Below are 20,343 nucleotides of genomic sequence, written 5' to 3' on the forward strand. Positions count from 1 at the left end.
TCTAATAATTTATATTTTGCGTATGAAGAATTGAATTAGCATTTGTTACCTTTATAGGTTTTCTTATCTATATTTTAACTTTCTGATAGGTGGTCAAGAAGAATATGTCTTGTCTTATGAACCAGTGAATCAGCAAGAAGGTATGTGAAGCCTGTTGATGTTTTACAATCTTCTAGAAAAATACACTTCTTAATTTGGGAATGAAGTCTAACTCATACTTCAGAAAAAAAGTTTTATGTCGATACTATTTTTTTTTTTTTTTTACTATATGTATCAATGTAGACATTTACTATATGTATTTTATTAAACATAGTTTAGCCCACAGTATAGTAGAGTCTAGTCATTTTGCATTGGCACTTTATTTCGGAGGCCACTTCTTTCCATTGTTCATGATAGTATCTCTGTACTTCCAATCACTCTTCTTCAGAATCTTAGAAGCATCTTCAGTCTTTCTGTTTTTTATCTACCTTGTCCAATCAGTTTCTAGGCCCTATTTATTCTCCTATCATATCTTTCTTATTTATCACCTCTTTTTCATACCTTCTACCACAGTGTTAATTATAACTCTCACTACCAGTTTCCTTTCTTTCTAGATCTCTACTGTGATTATATCACTTCTTAATACCTAGGGGATTTTTTTCCCTTTTGATCTGCATCCTTACAATTTGTACCTCAAAAATGATCAGTAAAACACAGTACTGTGTTTTCTTATTTGTAATGAGATGATGTTAGCATGTACAGAAACTTATCTGCTAAAATGCTGAATTTAACTTGGTTGAATTTATCAAGTCTATAACTCCCAACAGGAGACTGATTTTGGTTTAAGATCTTAGTGAAGGTTTATAAACTAGCAAGTTAGGCATCATTGGTAGAGAAAGAAACAAATTCTTCATAACAGTTAAAGATATTTTGTTCTCCAGTGAAATAAATACATTGTTTGTTTAGTGTTTATTCCTTTTAACATGCAGTTTATCTTTATAGTTAATTATACTCGACCAGTGATTATATTGGGACCCATGAAAGATAGGATAAATGATGACTTGATCTCGGAATTTCCTGACAAATTTGGATCGTGTGTTCCTCGTGAGTAACCCACATAAAAATTCTTAATTATTGCTCTTAACATTTTGTCATTGTGTATGGTAAAACATTTTTTAGTGTTTATACTTAGCTATTTTATCAGTTATTTCTCCACTACATATTATTGTCCCTTTTCAATTTTAAATTAATCTCTGTTGTGTTGAACTTTATATAACAATTATTTAAGTAGAAAATGGATTTGTTGTATTTTTTAAAACTAAACACTTCCTCAAGTTCTTTTCTGTTAAAGATACAACTAGACCAAAAAGAGATTATGAAGTAGATGGAAGAGATTATCATTTTGTGACTTCAAGAGAGCAGATGGAAAAAGATATTCAAGAACATAAATTCATTGAAGCTGGCCAATATAACAACCATCTGTATGGAACAAGTGTTCAGTCTGTGAGAGAAGTAGCAGAAAAGGTAAGCATTATAGTGAACTCAGAATATAGTTTCTAATTAGAAATGCCTTTGACAGTATGAAAGAATGATGAGATAGAAACTTTTAATTAATATTTTTGAAAAAATATAGATGTTGGAGCATTGATTAATTAATGTTATAAATTCAACTAAATATTCCATTTCAGGTGGCTTAGGAAAATATATACAAGATAAAGAAGGTTGACAAAATCAGAATAGAAATGGTAACATGAATCTCTCTACAAAGGGAAGTTATTTTAAGGTCCTATGCATTTGCTAAAGGTAGACCTTGTGTTTTCAACATGTAGCATAATTAAAGAGCTAGGATAAGCAATGTCTATCAATAAAATGAACCACATCTTCAAGATAAGTGTAATTGCTACTGGTACTGAGACTAAACAGAAATTTCTCCTGAATAGTCATTTAGTAAAAGATAGTATAAAAAATACACAACACTATAACATAAACAGATTATCTGCAAGTATCCTTCAGAGCACTTTTATGGTGAAGCCAAAACAGTATGTCCCAGACATGCTGCTATGCTTAAATCACTCCTTGGGCCTAACGAGTAAATCTCAGCAAGTTGTTTTGTACCTTCAAAGCTATTAGTTTATGACTCAGTCATAAAATACCCTACAAAACATAAAGCAGTAGTTCAGCACCTCGGTTTTCTATCCATAAATGCTACTTTTTCAATAAGAGGGTTGGTTAATTCTGATTAGTTTTAGAAATTGAAGAAAGAGAGATGTCAGTGATGGCAAGAGTTTGAGAAAATAGAAATCTTATATATTTTTAGTGGGAGTATAAATTAATAGAACTTCTGAGAACAGTTTGGCAATACCTAGTAAATGTACATATCCTATGACCTCAGAAATTCTATTTCTTGGTATCTAAGTAGAGATTAACACATGAGGATCCTGTATATAAGGATGTCTATAGTAGCACTTTATAATAGTGAAAAATTGGAGTCAACAAAAGGGAATGAATAATAAACTGTTATTTATTCATGCAGTGGGATTCAGCAGTTAGAATGAATAAACTAATATATCTACTAGTTAGGTATATCTCCATTAATATCAAAATTATATTGAGTGAAATTATAAAGGGTATATACAGTAGGATATTATTTACATAAACTTTAAATAACATAAAACAGCCTATATAGTTTATGGATACATATTTAGTAAACATAAAAACATGCATAGGAATGATACAGCTACTTCAAGAGTGTATATAGCCAATATCCAGTGGTTTTCCTTCAGAGGAGAGGGAAGGATATTGTAGCTTTAGCTTTATTTATAATGTATTTATTTTAAATTTATTAAAAATTAAAAAATCACACCCTCAGCCTAACTAAAAGACAGATAATATCCAAACTTCAAATTACTGGTAAATAGAGAAATAAACAACAAATCACAGCAAGCTACTTCTTGTGCAGACCTTGTGGGGAAGACAATATCAGGAAGTTCCACAGAGTGGAACTATTATAAATAATACTCTGATCTCAATGCAGTAGAGCTATAAATTATCAGAAAGTCGAAAACAAAAAGGCCTTAACTAGAATTTTGAAACCACCTGTTAACTCTTACATGGAAGAGAAAAATACAAAGAAATTACAGAATTTCTTTAAAATAATAATGAAAATAGTGCATATGTAAATTCATGGGATACATGGTATACATAAAACAGTGATCAAAGGAAAATTTACAGTCTTAAAAATTTTTCCAAAACAAAATGAGAATAAAGTAAATCTCAAGTCACATAATATAAATAAAAGCAGAAATTATGTGGTAAGCAGAAAGAGGGAAATATTAAAGATCAGAGAGGAAACTAATGAAAAGGAAACAGAAAAATAATAGATAAAGTCAATGAAACCAAAAACTGGTTCTTTGAGAAGATCAAAGTCATGGGTAAACCTTTTTATCAGACTGATCATTCCAATATCAGGATTGAGAGCGGTAACAGAATCTATAAATATTAAAAGAAAAATCAGAGGATACTAGGAACAACTTTTTATCACTAACTAAACAATTTAGATGAAATTGATAAATTCCCAGGAAGAAATAAGCTACTTAAGCTCACTCGAATAGAAATAGATCATTTGAATAGCCCTATATCTATTAAAGAAATTAATTTGTGTTTAAAAACCTTCCCACAAAGAAAACTCCAGGCCCAGATAGCTTTACTAATAAATTCTACCAAACATTTAAGGAAGAAATACTACCATTTTCTACTACAAAATTAAAAAGGAGGGAATACTTTTTCCGACTCATCCTGAGTCCAGCATTACTTATATTACAAAACCTGACAACACATTACAAAAAACTACAAACTGATATCCCTCGTGAACATAGATGCAAGAAATTCCAAACAAAACTTAGCAACTTGAATCTAACAATGTATTTTTAAAAAATAATATCTCATGACCAAGTAGAGTTTATCCAATGAATGCAAGGTAAATTTAAATATTAGAAAATCAGTCAGTATAATTCACCACATTAAACTTTAAAAAAACATATAATCACTTCCATATTTCAGTAAAAGTACTTAACAAAATCAGAATCCATTCTTGATTAAAACTCTCCACAAACTAGGAATAGAAGAGAACTTCCTCAAACTGATAACATTCCAAAAACGTACAGCTATTATCATAATTAATGACTTAAAAAAAGGTAAGGCTTTCCCCCTGCGATCAAAAATATGTACAGGATATCCACTCTTACCACTTGTTTTCAGTCCTGGCCAGTGCAATAAGGCCAGAGAAAGAAATAAAAGTCATCTAGATTGTGAAGATAGAAGGAAAATTTTATCTTTATTTGCAGATGACATAGAATCTATGTAAAAAATCTGATAGAATCTACAAAAAAAACAAAAGCTCCTAGAACTAATAAGTTTAGCAAGATTGAAGGACACAGTATATAGATCATTATACAAAAATCAGTTGTATTTCTATATACTAGACCAATCATAAATTGAAATTTTGAAAGCAATATTATTTACAGTGGCATCAAAAAATATTAAATACTTAGAGATAAATCTGACAAAAGATTTGCAGACCAATGCACTTAAGAATTACAAAGCATTGCTGAGAGAATTAAAGACCTAAATAAATAGAGCAATACACCATGTTCATAGATTGAGGACACAATATTATTTAGATGTCACTTCTCTCCAAATTGAACTTTAGATTCAGTACAACCCCAAAATCCCAACAGATCTTTTTGTAGAAATTGGCATGCTAAAGTTCGTACAGAAATGCAAAAGATCTAGAATAGTAAAAACAACTTTGAAAAAGAACAAAGCTTGAAGGACTCAAACTGCTTAATTTTAAAGCTTATAAAAAATACGATAATCAAGACTATGTGGTATTGGCATGAAGACAGACAAATTGATCAGTAGAACATACTGAAGAATCCTTAAATAGACCCACAAAAGGACAACCATAAACAAAGGTGCAAAGGCAATTCAGTGGAGAAAGGGATAGTCTTTCAACAAATAATGCTGGAACAATTGACTAGCTACACCTCATACTATATAAAAAAATGCAAAATAAGTCATAAATGACAAACTAAAACTATAAATCTTCTAGAAGAAAACAGAAAATCTTTATGACTTTGGGTTTGGCAAGGATTTCTATGATAATATAGCAAAACATAATCCATAAAAGAAAAATAATGATAAATTGGACTTAATCAAAATTAAAACTTCCGCTTTTGACAAAACAGTTAAGAGAATAAGAAGACAAGCCATATACTAGGAGAAAATATTTTCAAATCATGTATCTCATAAAGGACTGTTTCCAGAATATGTAAAGAACTCTTACAACATAATAATAAAGACAAATAACCCAATTTAAAAGTGGGCAAAGGATTTGAAAAGACATTTCTCTTAAAAAGATATACAAATGGCCAATAGCACATGAAAAGATGCTCAACAAAATAGACATTAGAGAGATGCAAATTGAAACCATAACGAGGTCCCACTACCCATTAGAATGGCTAACTTTTTAAACTGACCATTACCAAGTTTTGACAGATATGGAGCAATTGGAACTGTCATACTCTGCTAGGTGGGACTATAAAATGATAAAACCACTTTGAAAAACAATTTAAAAATACACCTAACATATGATCCACTTCTAGGTATTTACCCAGGAGAAAAGTATATATTCATACAAAGACTGTACATGAATGTTCATAGCGGTAGTGGACAAAAACTGGGAACAATCCAAATGCTCCTCAACCGTCAAATGGATAAACAAAGTGTGATATAGCCATGTTACGAAGTACTGCTCAGCAGTAAAAAGAAATAAACTATTAATATTCTCAACACGGATGAATCCCAAAATAGTTATATGCTGAGTGAAAGATGTGAAGTACATACTGAATAATTCTACTATAAAATTCAAAGAATTTCACACTAACCTGTAGTAACAAAAAGCAGCAGATTAGTGATTGCTTAAGGAGAGGTGGGAGAGAGGTTACAAAGAGGCATCAGGAAACTTTTGGTGGTAATCTATATGTTGATTATCTTGAATGAGTTGATGATTTCAGGATGTTTACACATGTCAAAACTTATCAAACTGTATATAGGCATACCTCAGAGATATTGCAGGTTTCCTTTGAGACCACCTCCTTAAAGTAAATATCACAATAAAGCAAGTCACACAAATTGTTTGTTTTTCCAGTGCATATAAGAATTGTGTTTATGTCATACTGTAGTCTATTAAGTGTGCAATAGCATTGTGTCTAAAAACATAGAGTACATACATTAATTTAAAATTCTTTATTGCTGAAAAGTGTTAATCATCTGAGTCTACAGTAAGTTGTAATTTTTTTGCTGGTGGAAGATTTTACCTCAGTATTGATAAAAACATTTACATTATCTGCAAAGCACAGTAAAACATAGCACAATAAAACAAGATATGCTTGTACTTAAATACATGCAGTTTATTGTATATTAGTTATGTCTTAAGCTTTTAAAAAAACTGACAGTCCTGCTGGTGCTTTGGGGGAAAACAGAACTTATATCTTTAACTTTATATTCTTTCTGAACTACTAAAATTTTTTGTCACTCGCATATATTTCTTTTGTAATAAAAAGTTAATAAAAATACTTTAAATTAACAAGGTAGAGAATATAAAAACAGAAGATCTTTAAAAAATTAATAGACAAACCACTAGCTAACCTGATTTTTTTTAAAGGAAAAATCAGAAATAATAGAAATAGGAAATGACAAGGAGCATAACCACTGAAATATTAGGAAAAATCATAAAAGACTACTTTGCATATCTTTATAAAAATAAAGCTTAAAACTTAGTTGAGATGGATAATATCCTAGAAGGATACAGTTTACCAAAATGACCTAGAAGAGATGGGAAGATTTCTTTAGAAGAAATAGAGTAAGTTATCAAGGAACTACCCCAAAAAAGCATCAGGTCTTGATGGCTTCACAGGGGAATTCTTCCAAATCTTCAAAGGTTAGTTGTCCTAAAGCTCCATAAACTCTTCAAGAGCATTCTTTTTACAAAGTAAGTATAATAATGATATCTAAATCTGTTGAAGACAGGAAAAATCAGACCAATATCACTTATAAATATTAATGGAAAAGTTAAATATTTTCATAAACAAAATCTAATTATAAAATTAATTATAATTTTAATTATAAAAATAATATACCATGACCAAATAGGATTAAAGGAATTTAAAGTCAGCTCAATGTTATGAAATCCATTAATGTAATTGACCACATTAAGAGATTTAAAGAGTAAAATCATATATCCGTAGATGCAAAAAAAGCTTTTGGTGGGACTTAATACTTTCCCTGTGGGGGTAGAAGGGGAGACTCAAAAATTTAGAGATTGGTGTTAATTTTTTTCAAAAAAAAAAAGTAAAATGATATGGGTGGATGGGTAGATGGATATTCTTAGTTTTAACTCCTTAATAGGAGAAACATGAATCAGTTCCATTAAGATAAGGAACAAGGCAAGGATGTCCATTATCTCCAATACTATTCAACATTGTACTTGACATATTCTTTGTACTTAAGATATTAGTGCTTTAGATAAGAAAAACCAATTAGAAACACAAGAATTGGAAAAGAAGTAAAACTATTTTTAGATAATATAGTATGCCTAGGAAACCGTACAAAATCTAAGATTTATTTTCTAAAATAAATTATAAATTTATTATAAAATTAAAGGCTATTATAAAATGAAAGAGAAAATAAACTTAGGTAGCAATATATAAAATTAAAATGCAGAAGTTAATAGTATTCATCTACATAAACAAAATAACCAGTTAGAAGGTAACAATAGGGAAAAAACAAATGTATAATATAAGAAATAAAATATAAAATACTTAGTAAACTTAATAAGAGATATACAGACTTATATGAAGAAATCTGGAAAACACTCCTGAAAGATAGAATATTAGATTTGGACAACTGAATAGAAATTTCTTGACCTTGGCCAAGATAACTTAATACTGTAAAGCTGTCAGTTCTTTCTAAGCTAATTTGTATGTGAACACAATCCCAATAAAAATATCTACCAGCTTTTTTATAGGGCTTGACAAATCAAATTTAAGTTCATAGGAGAAGCCAAAACAATACAAGAAAAGCTAGAAGGGATTTTAGGCTTACCAGATATTAAAGCATACTATAAAGTCTTTTTAAGTAAAGCAGTATGATACTGACACATGGATAGACCAGTAGAATAGAAAAGAAAATCCAGGAAAAACCCAAACACATATGAAAATATACTATATGATAAAGATGCGATCTTAAATCACTGGGACTTTTAATAAAGGGCTTTTTAATAGTACTGGAACAAGTGGAAAAAAAATAAATTAGAACCATACTTCATACCATATACCAAAATTGTCTCTAACACAATTGATAGAAGACAATATGACCTGGGCATAGTGAAGGGTTTTTTTTAACTATGAATTAAAATTTAAATACAATGAAAGACTGATAAGGTTGACCACATATTTTTTTAAAGACTTTTACTTGGCCAAAAAACCTTTTCCAGAAGCTATTGGAAAACACTATTACCAAGGTCAAAACACAACTGACAGAGAAAGCCTTTGCAAGCAAAAGGCTGATATTCCCAATATATAAAAGAACTTTTAAAAATTGAAGGAATAGAGACCAAGAATCTAATAGAAAAAATAGACAAAAGATATGAATATGCAATTCACACAAAAATAAGATATAAAAATGATAAATCAGAAACTAATGAGATTGGTTACCTACAGAGGGAGGAGTGGAAAGGATGGGAAATTGGGAATAAGGTAGACAGGATGAAGGTGTGACATTTCTCCAAGTATACCTTTTTTATGTAATTTTGACTTTTAGAACTATGTTAACATTTTATATACTCAGAAAATATCAACAAGGAAAGATGAGGGAAAAACGTGATATACAAACAAAAACTAAATTAATCTAACTATATTTTAAATGACTACATTGAAGAGAGGAAGAAAGGGAAGGAGAGTCTTAATCTCAATTATCCTGAACATAGGCTGAAGACAAAAAGATCTATAAATAAATATTAAACTCTAATTAATAAGTTTGTTTTTCAGAGTGGTATGGGTTATCAGTTCTGACACTACTTTAATGTATATACTATAGTTAAGCTAATTAACATATTGACAAATAATGAGAGCCAGACTTCTCACTGTCAGAAGAGTTTAGAAATATGGAAGGAGGAAAGGATAGAATGAACCCTGTAATAATTGGGTTGGAATTAGAAATTTGTAGAAATAGAGATGCGTATATATATACATACCTATATGTTTCCTTGCTCTGTCCTCAAAAAGGCCTAAAAATGATTACACCTCAGTAATTCATTTAACTAGTGCCTAGATCTTGGCTTCTAAATGTCATTCTCCATTAAAAAGATGCAGAACTCCTTGAAGAAATGGCTGATTCCAGGGCTGGGACTGCAAAAGTATAAGATGAGGCTAGAACATTTTGCTGTGCCAGAAAATAAGGAAGTGCTTAAAGAATGTTGAGGCTATGTCAAAAAGGCACAGAAGCCAACTGTAGAGACCCTCAGAGGCTACATCTGGCTAATTTGAATATTAAAATAAATGATGATGATATCCGATTATAACATAGAGAATAAAATAGGAATCTAAGAGTTCATAATGGTATAAATAAATATATAATTAAATAAATAAATGGATAGAAAGGAAAGCTTTGCCTTCCATTAGAATGTCTACTTACAAAGATAGAAGGAATGATGAATCATTGATGTATGCTAAAATTAATGAGCAAATTAACATCATGAGAAACAGGATATTTCCATAGTCTCAACATATCCTTCCCCAAAATCAGTTACAAAGGGAAAAATAGTAGTCTTATAATGGAGAAATCTGGCCGACAAAAACTTAAATAAATGATCAAAATTAACATCCCTAATATTGGTACAAATAGATACCATATGCCCCCTGAAATGATGGACTGAAGACACAGTGTCGCTTCTGTGGTATTCCTGTGAAAAATGTGTAACCTGCCATCTGATGGGAAACATCAGGCAAACCCAAGTTGAGGTATATTCTATGAAAAAAAATTCTGCAATTCTTCAAAAGTAGCAAGATCACAAAAGACAAAGACTAAAAAACTGCACCAGATTAACAGAGACTAAAGAGACATTACAACTAAATGCAATATGTGATCCTGGATTAGATTCTGGACTGAGAAAAAATTTTTTTTCTTTTACAGTAAAAGGCATTATTGAGCAACTGAAATTATACTGTGGTTACATAAGAGGTGTCTTGTTTTTAGGAACTAGGGGGTAAAGATGTATGTCTGCAATTTGTTCTCAAACTTTATGTACCTATAGAGAGGGATAAAATAAAGCAAACACGATAGAATGTTAATGTTTTAGTATACTTTTAAATTTCTGAGCAATTGGGTAAAATGTTAGTATATGATAAAAGTAGGTGGTGGGTACATGTGTATATTATTTTCTTTTCTATATGTTTGAAGTATTTAATATTAAATTTTTTATTTTAAATATCCTACTTAAGTGAAATTATTCACTGAAGTAGATTCAAGCCCTTAGATTACAAGATGCATTATGGAGGAGTACCTGATTTAAAATATGTTATTTTAAAAATGTGTTTCATAAATTATACATACTACTTTATTTAACATGGAAATGTTCATCTTCATTAAACACTTAAATTCACCTTTGTCAATGAATTTAAGCATGTCAGAAAAAATGTCTCAAATCCGGAACTGAGGTTCCCAAATGCCAGTTTGTGATAGAATTTTTGCTAGTCCCCAATAAAATGAGAACTAGGATAGAGAATGATAGTGAGGTTTTATAAATTTAAATTTATTCTGTTTAAAAAAAAGATTCTCTTTTATTCTAGGCTTTTTACCTTCTTGTTGATCATATATTCATTTATGAAATGATGATTCTGGTAGGGTGGTAGCTTAGGATGATTTTTTTTTAATGCCCTTTCTCAGAAACATAAAAGACAAGAAATCCATACTAGTTGCTTTTTGAAAGATTACTGATCTGTAAAAGCTAGGAGTAAGGGAACTGCATTTTCACTCCTTTTTAAATGTGATGTATCTGTAGGAACTGTACCTTTGATATAATTGAAAATACTTGGTTCACTTGTTTTTCTTCTTTATTCCCTCTATTTTAGGGCAAACACTGTATCCTTGATGTGTCTGGAAATGCCATAAAGAGATTACAGATTGCACAACTTTACCCAGTCTCCATTTTTATTAAACCTAAATCCATGGAAAATATCATGTAAGTATAAATGACTAAGGCATAGCCTCTTAAGTACAGATCCAGTCTCTAATCACTTATTGGACTAGGTCATTTACTTAACTTCCCTACATCTCAGTTCCTTTATTTGTAAAATGGAGAAATTAATAATATACCCACCTCTTAGAGTTGTTATGAGAGTTGGTCACTGTGATATTAGTAATGAACATTATTATACTAAACTATAAGGTAACATGTACTAGAATTATATCTAGTCACATGTGGCTAGTACCTACTGAATTGGGCAGTACAACTCTGAGTAACCATTAAGAGAATAAAATAATGTGTAACTATTTACCTAACAGAGGGCAAAAAAATAGAATTTAAATAAAAACTAAAAAGGAAAGCACAAATAAAAACATAGAACAGATGGGGCAAAAAGCATACAGATAGTAGGATGGTATAAGTGAACCCAAATATTTCATTAGCTAAATGGTAGACTAAATTAAGATGTTCCTTTCCCCTAGGTGTAGAGAGGTCACCTCTCACATGAGGATCTTAGGACCTACTTCAGAGGGAGATCAGAGTTCTTCCTATACCTGCCAATTTTCAAATTTTTTCCACTTAAAATATTCAGTATGCTAACGTGCCATATTTTGGGATTGTGTCTTATGAAACCCCTCAACTATATGTTGTTTTCATAAGACACACCTTAAATAGTAGGCTTTGGAAAAGCCAAAAGTAAAAACATAGAAAGAAGATAAACCATGCAAACATTAATCAAAAGTATGCTGGTTTACATTACTATCAAAGTAATGCTTTAAGGCAAGAAGAATAAAGATTAGACTTCATGAATATTTTTAAATTTTTGTATATCAAAAGACACTATCCACAGAGTAAAAAGGCAACCCATAGGATGGGTGAAAATATTTTCAAATTATATATATGATAAAGGATTAATATCCAGAATATGTAGAGAATTCCTAGAACTAAACAGGAAAACAACCCAATTCAAAAATGCACAAAGTACGTGAATAGACATTTCTCCAGAGAAAATATGCAAATGACCAATAGCAAATGAAAAGATACTTAACATCACTGTTCATTAGGGAAACGCAAATCAAAACTACAATGAGATACCACATCACACCCATTAGGAAGGCTACTGTTAAAAAAAAAAAACAGGAAACAAGTGCTGGCAAGAATGTGAAAAAAATTAGAACTCCTGTGCACTGTTTGTGTACCATAAAATGATACAGCCGCTGTGGATAAATAGTATGGTAGTTCTTCAAAAAATTAAAAATAGAATTACCATATGATCCAGCAATTCTACTTCTGAGTATATACCCACGAGAATTGAAAGAAGGTCTTAAAGAGATATTTGTACACCCATGTTCATGGTAGCTTTATTAACAATAGCTAAAACATGGAAGAAACCCAAGTTTTCAGCGACAAAAGAATGGATAAAGAAATGTAGTATATACATACAAAAGAAGGAAATTCTGCAATATGGTATACAACGTGAATGAACCTTGCAGACATTATGCTAAGCGAAATAAGCCAGTCACAAAAAAAGACAAATACCGTATGATTCCACCTGTATAAGGTACTTAGAATAGTCAGAATCATAAAGACAAAGTATAATGGTGGTTGCCAGGGCCTGGGGGGAGGCAAGAATAGAGAATCATTTGTAATAGGTTTTGTGTTTTGGTTTTACAAGATGAAAAGGGCTATGGGTGGGGTAGGTAGGTGCGATAAAGGGGGTCAAATATGGGGGGAAGGGGAGGGTGAAGTGAGTAAAGGGGATCAAATATATGGTAGCTTAAGGAAACTGGACTTTGGGTGGTAAACACAATAGAATGTACAGATGTCAAATTATAATGTACACCTGAAAATTATATGATTGTATTAGTCAGTGTTACCCCAATAAACTTAATTTTTAAAAAGTTAAAAAAAAAAAAAGGTTATAAGAATGGATGGTGGTGATGGTTGCACAACAGTGTGAAGGTACTAAAGCTACTGAACTGTACATGTAAAATGATTAAAATGGTAACTTATGTATATTTTATCACAATTTTTAAATTAATTTTTAAAAATCTGTAGTGTACCACATTAACAGATTTTAGGAATAAAAGCATATGATCATTTTAATAAATACAGAAAAAGTATTCAATAAAATTAACATACATTTTTGACAAAAACATTTTGAAAACTGAATAGAATGGAATTTTCTTAATTTGATGAAGGTCATCTACAAAATATAAAAGCAAGCATCATATTTAATGGTGAAATATTGAAAGTTTTCCCTCTTAAGTTAGGAACAAACTTACATGTACCCATCATCCAACTGCAACAATTATTATCAGTCTTGTTTCTTCTATCTCCCACCTCCTTAACCCTCCAGTCCCGATTATTTTGAAACAAATCACAGACATTACATGATTTCATCCATATATTTCAGTGTATATTTGAAAGATAAGAATTTCTTATTTAGAGAACTAGGCAAAATGGCATAGATGATAGAAGCTTCATTCATCCCCTCTTGCAACCACATCAAAATTGAGATGGAACATGGAGCAAACAGCAAGCAGAGTCGCCTGGGAGTCTAGATGAACAGAAGCCCTACAATTAGGGAAAGAAATAAGAAATCACCCTGCAACAGTTGGAGGTAGGAAGGGGCAAAGATGTGAGGCTGCCCAGTGGGACAGAGGCTTTGGCAGCTGCACTCAGCAACTGTAGATGCCTCTTAAAGGGGCCGTGTACGCAACCGGACTTTCTCAATGACAGACGTTCTCACTCTGAGCACCAGCACCAGGTCGGCTGCTCAGGGGTCACCAGGGACTTGCAAGGGGACACTGAGTTGTCGGAGCGAGGGCTGGAGGCAAGGCTTTCTATCAAGCAGAAGTGCTGGCAGTATCAATTGTTCCTATGTTGAGCCCCCCGCCTTCCCAGCATGTGGATGCAGTGCTGCCATAGCTGAGACTTCATCTAACTGGATAAGAGGTCGATCCACCCCGAGGATTCCCTAAAACCCTGCCTCCCCCAACTTGTGGCCCTACCCAAGCAACATCCCAGTATATCCTCAGCGAGTCAGATGTGCCTTGCTGAGCAGCGCCTAGACTCACACTGCAGGCACCTGGCCTTGGTTTCTGGTGTGGCCTTTTGAGGCAACTGTATGCACCACATCTGTGGATTGTTTGCTGAATCTTAACAGGTGGCCCAGAGGGGTAGAGGTTTGGGCTAAATTTGGCTTGCAGCTGAACCCCTCTCAGGATTGTGCCACAGGACACCTACTTCACAAAGCCACGCTAAGACCAGGAGACTTAGGAGCTTTGCTTAATACATAGAAACAGACACAGAAAGGCAGCCAAAATGGGAAGACAAAGAAGCAGAACCATATGAGAGAACAGAACAGAGATCCAGATATAATGGAGTCAAGCAATCTAACAGATGCAGAGTTCAAAACACTGGTTATGAAGATACTCAATGAACTTTGAGGAAGTGTAGATAAATTCAGTGAGAATTTCAATAAAGAGATTAAAAAAAAAAAACAGTGGAAATTACAAAAGGGAACCAGTCTGAAACGAAGAACACATTATCTGAGATGAGAAGTATATTAAACGGAATAAACAAAGTGAATAAAGAAAAGGATCATATTCCCTATCTAGAGGATGGGAAAGCCAAGAACACACAATCAGAATGGCAAGAGATGAGATGCCAAGACTATAAAAATAATTTAAGGAACCTAAGAGACACTATTAAAGGTAAAAATATCTATGTCATAAGGGTAACTGAAGAAAGAGAAGAAGTTGACTATATATTTTTTAAAATGTTGATGTAAAACTTCCCTAATCTGGTGATGGAAGTAGACATACAACCCCAGGAAGCTCAGAGAGTCACAAAGAAAATGAACCCAAAGAGGCCCACACCAAGACACATTATAATTAAAATACCAAAAGTTAAATACAAAGAATCTTAAAAGCAGCAAGAGAAAAGCAATTAGTTACCTACAAGGGAGTTTCCTTAAGACTGGCAGCTGATTTCTCAAAAGAAACTTTGCAGGACAGAAGGGCTTGGCACAAAATATTCAAAGTGTTGAAAACCCAGGATCTATAACCAAGAATACTTTATCCAGCACAGCTATCATTTAGAGTCGAAGGGCAAACAAAATAAGCTAAAGGAATTTACCAGCACCAAGCCAGTATTACAGGAAATTTCGGAGGGACTTTTTTTAAGAAGAAAAAATATGTATCAAAAACAAGAATAAAGAGTAGTAATAACTACATTCCTATCAACAAGTACCTCAAATGGAAAAGAATTAAGTGCTCCAACCAAAAGATAGAGTGGCTGAATGGATAAGAAAACAAGACCCCTACATATGCTGCCTACAAGAGACTCGCTTCAGATTAAAAGACACACAGGCTAAAAGGAAGGGGATGGGAAAAGATATTGCCCTGATAGACCTAGAGGGTATTGCACTGAATGAAATAAGTCAGGGACAAATACCGCATGTCACATACATGTAGAATCTAAAGAACAAAATAACACAACAAAAATGGAAATAAACTCATAGATACTGGGAATATTTTGAGGACTAGTAGTTTGGAGAGTGGTTGGGGGGCAGCAAAAAAGGGCAAAGGGATTAAGAAGTACAAATGGATAGTTACAAATTAGACATAGAGATATAAAATGTAACATAAGGGAAATAGTTAATATGTAAGGGGGAAGATGGGTACTAGATTTAGTGGGGTGATCATTTTGTGAGATATATAGATCTCTAATCACTGTGCTGTAGAATTAAAATAATACATTATTGTATGCCACTTATAATTGAAAAAAACAGATTGTAAAAAAATTTATTTAAAAACATCACTAGGATATCATGCTTAATAATTCTTTAATATCATTAGATAATTCATATTTTCCTGATTGTTTCATAAGTTTTGTGTATTTTTTCAATTTGTTTGTTTGAATCAAGTTCCAAATTATCAAACAGAGCTCATTCGGAACTTGATTCAAACATATTTCTTTTCATTCCTATTTATTTAATGAAGAAGCTAAGTCATTTCTTCTGTACTTTGCTGATTGCCTTCTCATATAGTGTTGTTTACTGTGTTAATGTGTCCCCTTTGTTACCTATAAACTGGTAGATAGATCTGTAAGTCATTTTGATAAGAAATGTTCATCAAAGTCAAAACTGTCGAATTAATCTTAGTTTTTTTGGCTACTTTAGACCAATGCAAAGATGTGTTGAAACCATTGTCATTTCAAGTAAAAAGCTACATATTCAGTGACTGAATTTTTATTTTAATGACATTCATAATCTCAACAGAGCTCAACTTTTCACGTTTATGTTTTATGTCTTCTCTCTTTTGTCATCTTTCTTCAAAAAGTATTAATTAGTAATTATCAATTTCTAAATTTATTTGCATAGGGAAATGAATAAGCGTCTAACGGAAGAACAAGCCAGAAAGACTTTTGAGAGAGCCATGAAACTGGAACAAGAATTTACTGAGCATTTCACAGGTTAGTATCATGTGCGGCAGTGTTCTTTATGATAGAATTTTGCTTTAGAGCCATGTGAACTAACCCATTGAGATGGATTTTGAACTATGCCCGTATCTACCAGTAATTACTACTATCATTTTCAGAATAAGTTATCTAAGCTATGCACACTGGTAATGAGGAATCTTGAAAGTTTGTGTTTCTTGGGTTGTTGATTAGGACAGCATGCACAAGAATAATTCATACTTGACGAGAAAAATAGACTCAAGTTCTTCTATAAAACTGACATTTCTCTTAACTTTTATTAATTTTGATCCATTTTAATATATTTGTTTACAAAGAAAAGAGCGAGTAGCAATTTTCACATCTCTCATTTTGTCCTAAATTATTCTGTAGGTATCTTTGAACAGATTTTTGTCATTATTGTTATTTGTTTGAAATAATGATAAGCTTATATTTGGTGTTCACACTAAGTATCATGGTATTGTAACCCATGTGCTTTTTCATGTATGTATTATAATTTCAGACGTACAGAAAAACCACAATAGTACCAGCAATTCTTATATACTCTTAACCCATATTCCCCAGATATTAACATTTTACATTTATAATTTTTTTCTGAAACACTTAAGAGTTGGTTGCAAAAAATAATAAAATAAGAAAATAAAATAAAGAGTAGGTTGCAGACAGATGCTCTTTTGGCTCTAAATACTTCATTGTGTATTTCCCAAATACATAAAACAAAGTAAAAATCACCAAATCTTACTTTTTAATCAGTTTTTAAAATAAAAATTTTTATATTTTACAAATAGGAAAAATAATGAAATGAGCAGTTTTTACTGAGCCAACAGTACATAAGTGGTGTCTCTTCCTGGATAAATAACTATTTCTAAGATTTAACATCTGCTATTTCACTAGTAATTAAAATAATGAAGATACACAATTAATGGAGGTCTTTGATTTTGTTTCTATCATTACAGCTATCGTACAGGGAGATACGCTGGAAGACATTTACAACCAAGTAAAGCAGATCATAGAAGAACAGTCTGGTCCTTACATATGGGTTCCAGCAAAAGAAAAGTTATGAGGACTGATGTTTCTCTGTTCTCTTTTCCACGGTCTCATTTTCTTTGACATTTCTTTGCCCTTTCCTTCTGGAGTCTGCCTTTAATACTCCTTCCATGTTGAATCATATCCCACATATCATGGTCTGCAGTTGTACTTATTTTTGACATCTATTATCTCCTTCAAGTTGTAGCATCTGTATTATTTTGTCACTATTGGTTTTGGCCATTTTTCAGAACTGAAGATAGAATGGCCTGACCAGCTATTAAGGATTTGGGGAGATGGGGAAAATGTGGTAAAATTCCTTAATGTTTAAGGGAAAGTAACTTTAAGAGATTTCAGAAAAGCTTTATATACATTCTTTTCAAATTTCAATATAAATGAAAGAAATTGGTTTTAATCAGTGATTTAGTAAACTTTGAGCAACAATGCACGCTTAACTTTAATAGCATGGTTTGGCCAGTATATTAGCCCTCAAGTCCTTTTCTCAATTGATTTCTGTTATGAAAGCGAATATTTCATTATAGACAGATTATGGAAAATATGTGTTTTTTTTAATTTCAAAATTAATGTCCGGGTTAACTTTCATAATGTCATAAGGGATATTCATTTTTCATAAGAGCTCTTCTTAAAGTCTTTTATTGTTTGAGGGGTTTTTTTTTTTTCCAGTACATTTGCTAGAAATAACAATGTTCAGATGTTTTTAATGTACTTGTGCAGCACTATTTATAATGTCTTACAGAAGTTATTAATGCATAATGATCATCACATTTTCTGAAATGAGTCCATGTTTAGGTGCTAGAGGAGCTCACCTTTTACATATAAAGTTGAGAAAATTTCATAGACATAAATACAGACAAAACAGACATTACAGTGGTGATGTAGTAATCACGGCAATGGAAAAAGGAGTCCAGTTCATAGCCTAAAACTTTAAATGTATTCTTAGGAGTCAGATTTTAATGAATATTTTACCCACAATAACTGCCTATTTTGTTATAATAAAAATATATATATAAATATATATAAAATTTTCTTTAAACTCTGTAACTATGGGAATTATTTTCTTTACATAGTTGCGCACACACACACACAAACATATATTTAAAATATATTTTTTTTCTTTTGCCACCTACTCTTTTTGTTTGGTTTTTAAATTAAATATTACTTGATTAGACTTTTATCTTCCTTAATTATGTGAACTGAAAATGGGGATATGATGGTTATGGAAAGAAACCTTTAGGGAAATTAGATTGCAAGTAAAAGTATGGGCATGTTCTCCTCTTTTCTACAAAAGTTTTCAAATGGTTCCTGGTTGGTTTATTTTTGTTTCGTTTTTGTTTTTGTTACTGTTGTTCTTGTCATTGGGTTTGAATTTGGTCCTCTGCCTCACTTTCCAGTTCTCCTCCTTTCATAATAGGCAAACAAGCAAAAGCCTCGTGTGTGTGAGTGTATTTCCCTCAGACTGCACTCCTTTCATCTTTCATGACTGCTCCGCACTAGCGTTGTGCAGATCTTCATGGTGATCAATTTTAAGAAATTTTAGTGAAGGGTAGATATGATTTCAGAAATCAATTTCTCTGGTCTTTTATATTAATATTGTTTACCTTCCCATTGCTTTTTTTGGAGTTTATTAAATATGTGTTTTGACAACCTCCTCATTACACTTTCTTAAATGAGTACTGGTTTGTAAAGAATTATCGACATTATCCATTCCATTTATGAGAAAGAGGAGAACAGCTAATAAACTTTATTGTAAAATCCATGTGATAATTGTGTCTTGAATTCTGAAAAAAAAATTATAAGGTTTTCCTGGAACAGTTTGGGCATCACATAATTTGTAAACTGAATTCAAGAGCCATTAGGCAACCCAATCAAAATTTCTTCTGTAGGTTTTGGAATTGAGTATGTTAACACATTGAAATATATACTACAGCTGTTACACTAAATATAGTAGGTTGGTACCAGATATAAACATACTAGAAGAAAATTATTCAAGAGCCCCAGAAATCACCTTTCAGCAAAACCCCAGCATAAGCTATTTTGACGTGTTTCTTAGTCACATATTGTAAAATATCAAGAGTTATAAAATGATGCCATTTATGTGTTAAATATTACATTGCTTTATGGATGTCCTTGTTAAGTGGTTTTTGGGTTTTTTTTTGTTTTTTTGGAAAGAAAATATAGTTGACCTTTGAACAACATGGGTTTGAACTGCACAAGTCCACTTATATGTGGATTTTTTTTTCAATCAATATACAGTCAGCCTTTGTCTCCACAAGTTCCCATCCTCAGATTCAACCAACCTTGGATCAAAAACAGTATTTTTAATCCTCAGTTGGGCATCCACAAATCCACAAATTCAGAGGGCCAACTGTGCAGTGTGCTACGCCATTTTATATAAGGGACTTGAGCATCCCTGGATTTTGGAACTTGCAGAGGGGGTGGGTGTTCCTGGAACCAATGCCCCACAGATACCAAGGGACAATTGTAGTTAAGTTTTAGGGGAGTTAAGTTAATATGCAGATTTTCAATTGCAC

The 20,343-nt window shown here is 32.0% G+C and overlaps 1 protein-coding gene across 12 annotated transcripts in view; it reads left to right on the forward strand.

Annotated features, from left to right (window-relative positions):
* Positions 1-19,568, forward strand: part of DLG1 (discs large MAGUK scaffold protein 1) — a 229,160-nt gene extending 209,592 nt beyond the window's left edge. For all 12 annotated transcript variants that reach the window (XM_039850648.1, XM_039850651.1, XM_039850653.1 and 9 more), the window contains 6 exons: positions 90-140; positions 982-1,083; positions 1,331-1,503; positions 11,169-11,278; positions 16,671-16,762; positions 17,722-19,568. In XM_039850648.1, the coding sequence (XP_039706582.1) occupies positions 90-140; positions 982-1,083; positions 1,331-1,503; positions 11,169-11,278; positions 16,671-16,762; positions 17,722-17,828 (635 nt within the window). In that variant the 3' untranslated portion in view covers positions 17,829-19,568. The remainder of the gene's footprint in view (positions 1-89; positions 141-981; positions 1,084-1,330; positions 1,504-11,168; positions 11,279-16,670; positions 16,763-17,721) is intronic.
* Positions 19,569-20,343: the final 775 nt, after the last annotated feature.

Source organism: Pteropus medius, unplaced genomic scaffold (genome assembly GCF_902729225.1).
Source record: "Pteropus medius unplaced genomic scaffold, Ma_sr-lr_union100, whole genome shotgun sequence".
In the NCBI taxonomy this organism is placed as follows: domain Eukaryota; kingdom Metazoa; phylum Chordata; class Mammalia; order Chiroptera; family Pteropodidae; genus Pteropus; species Pteropus medius.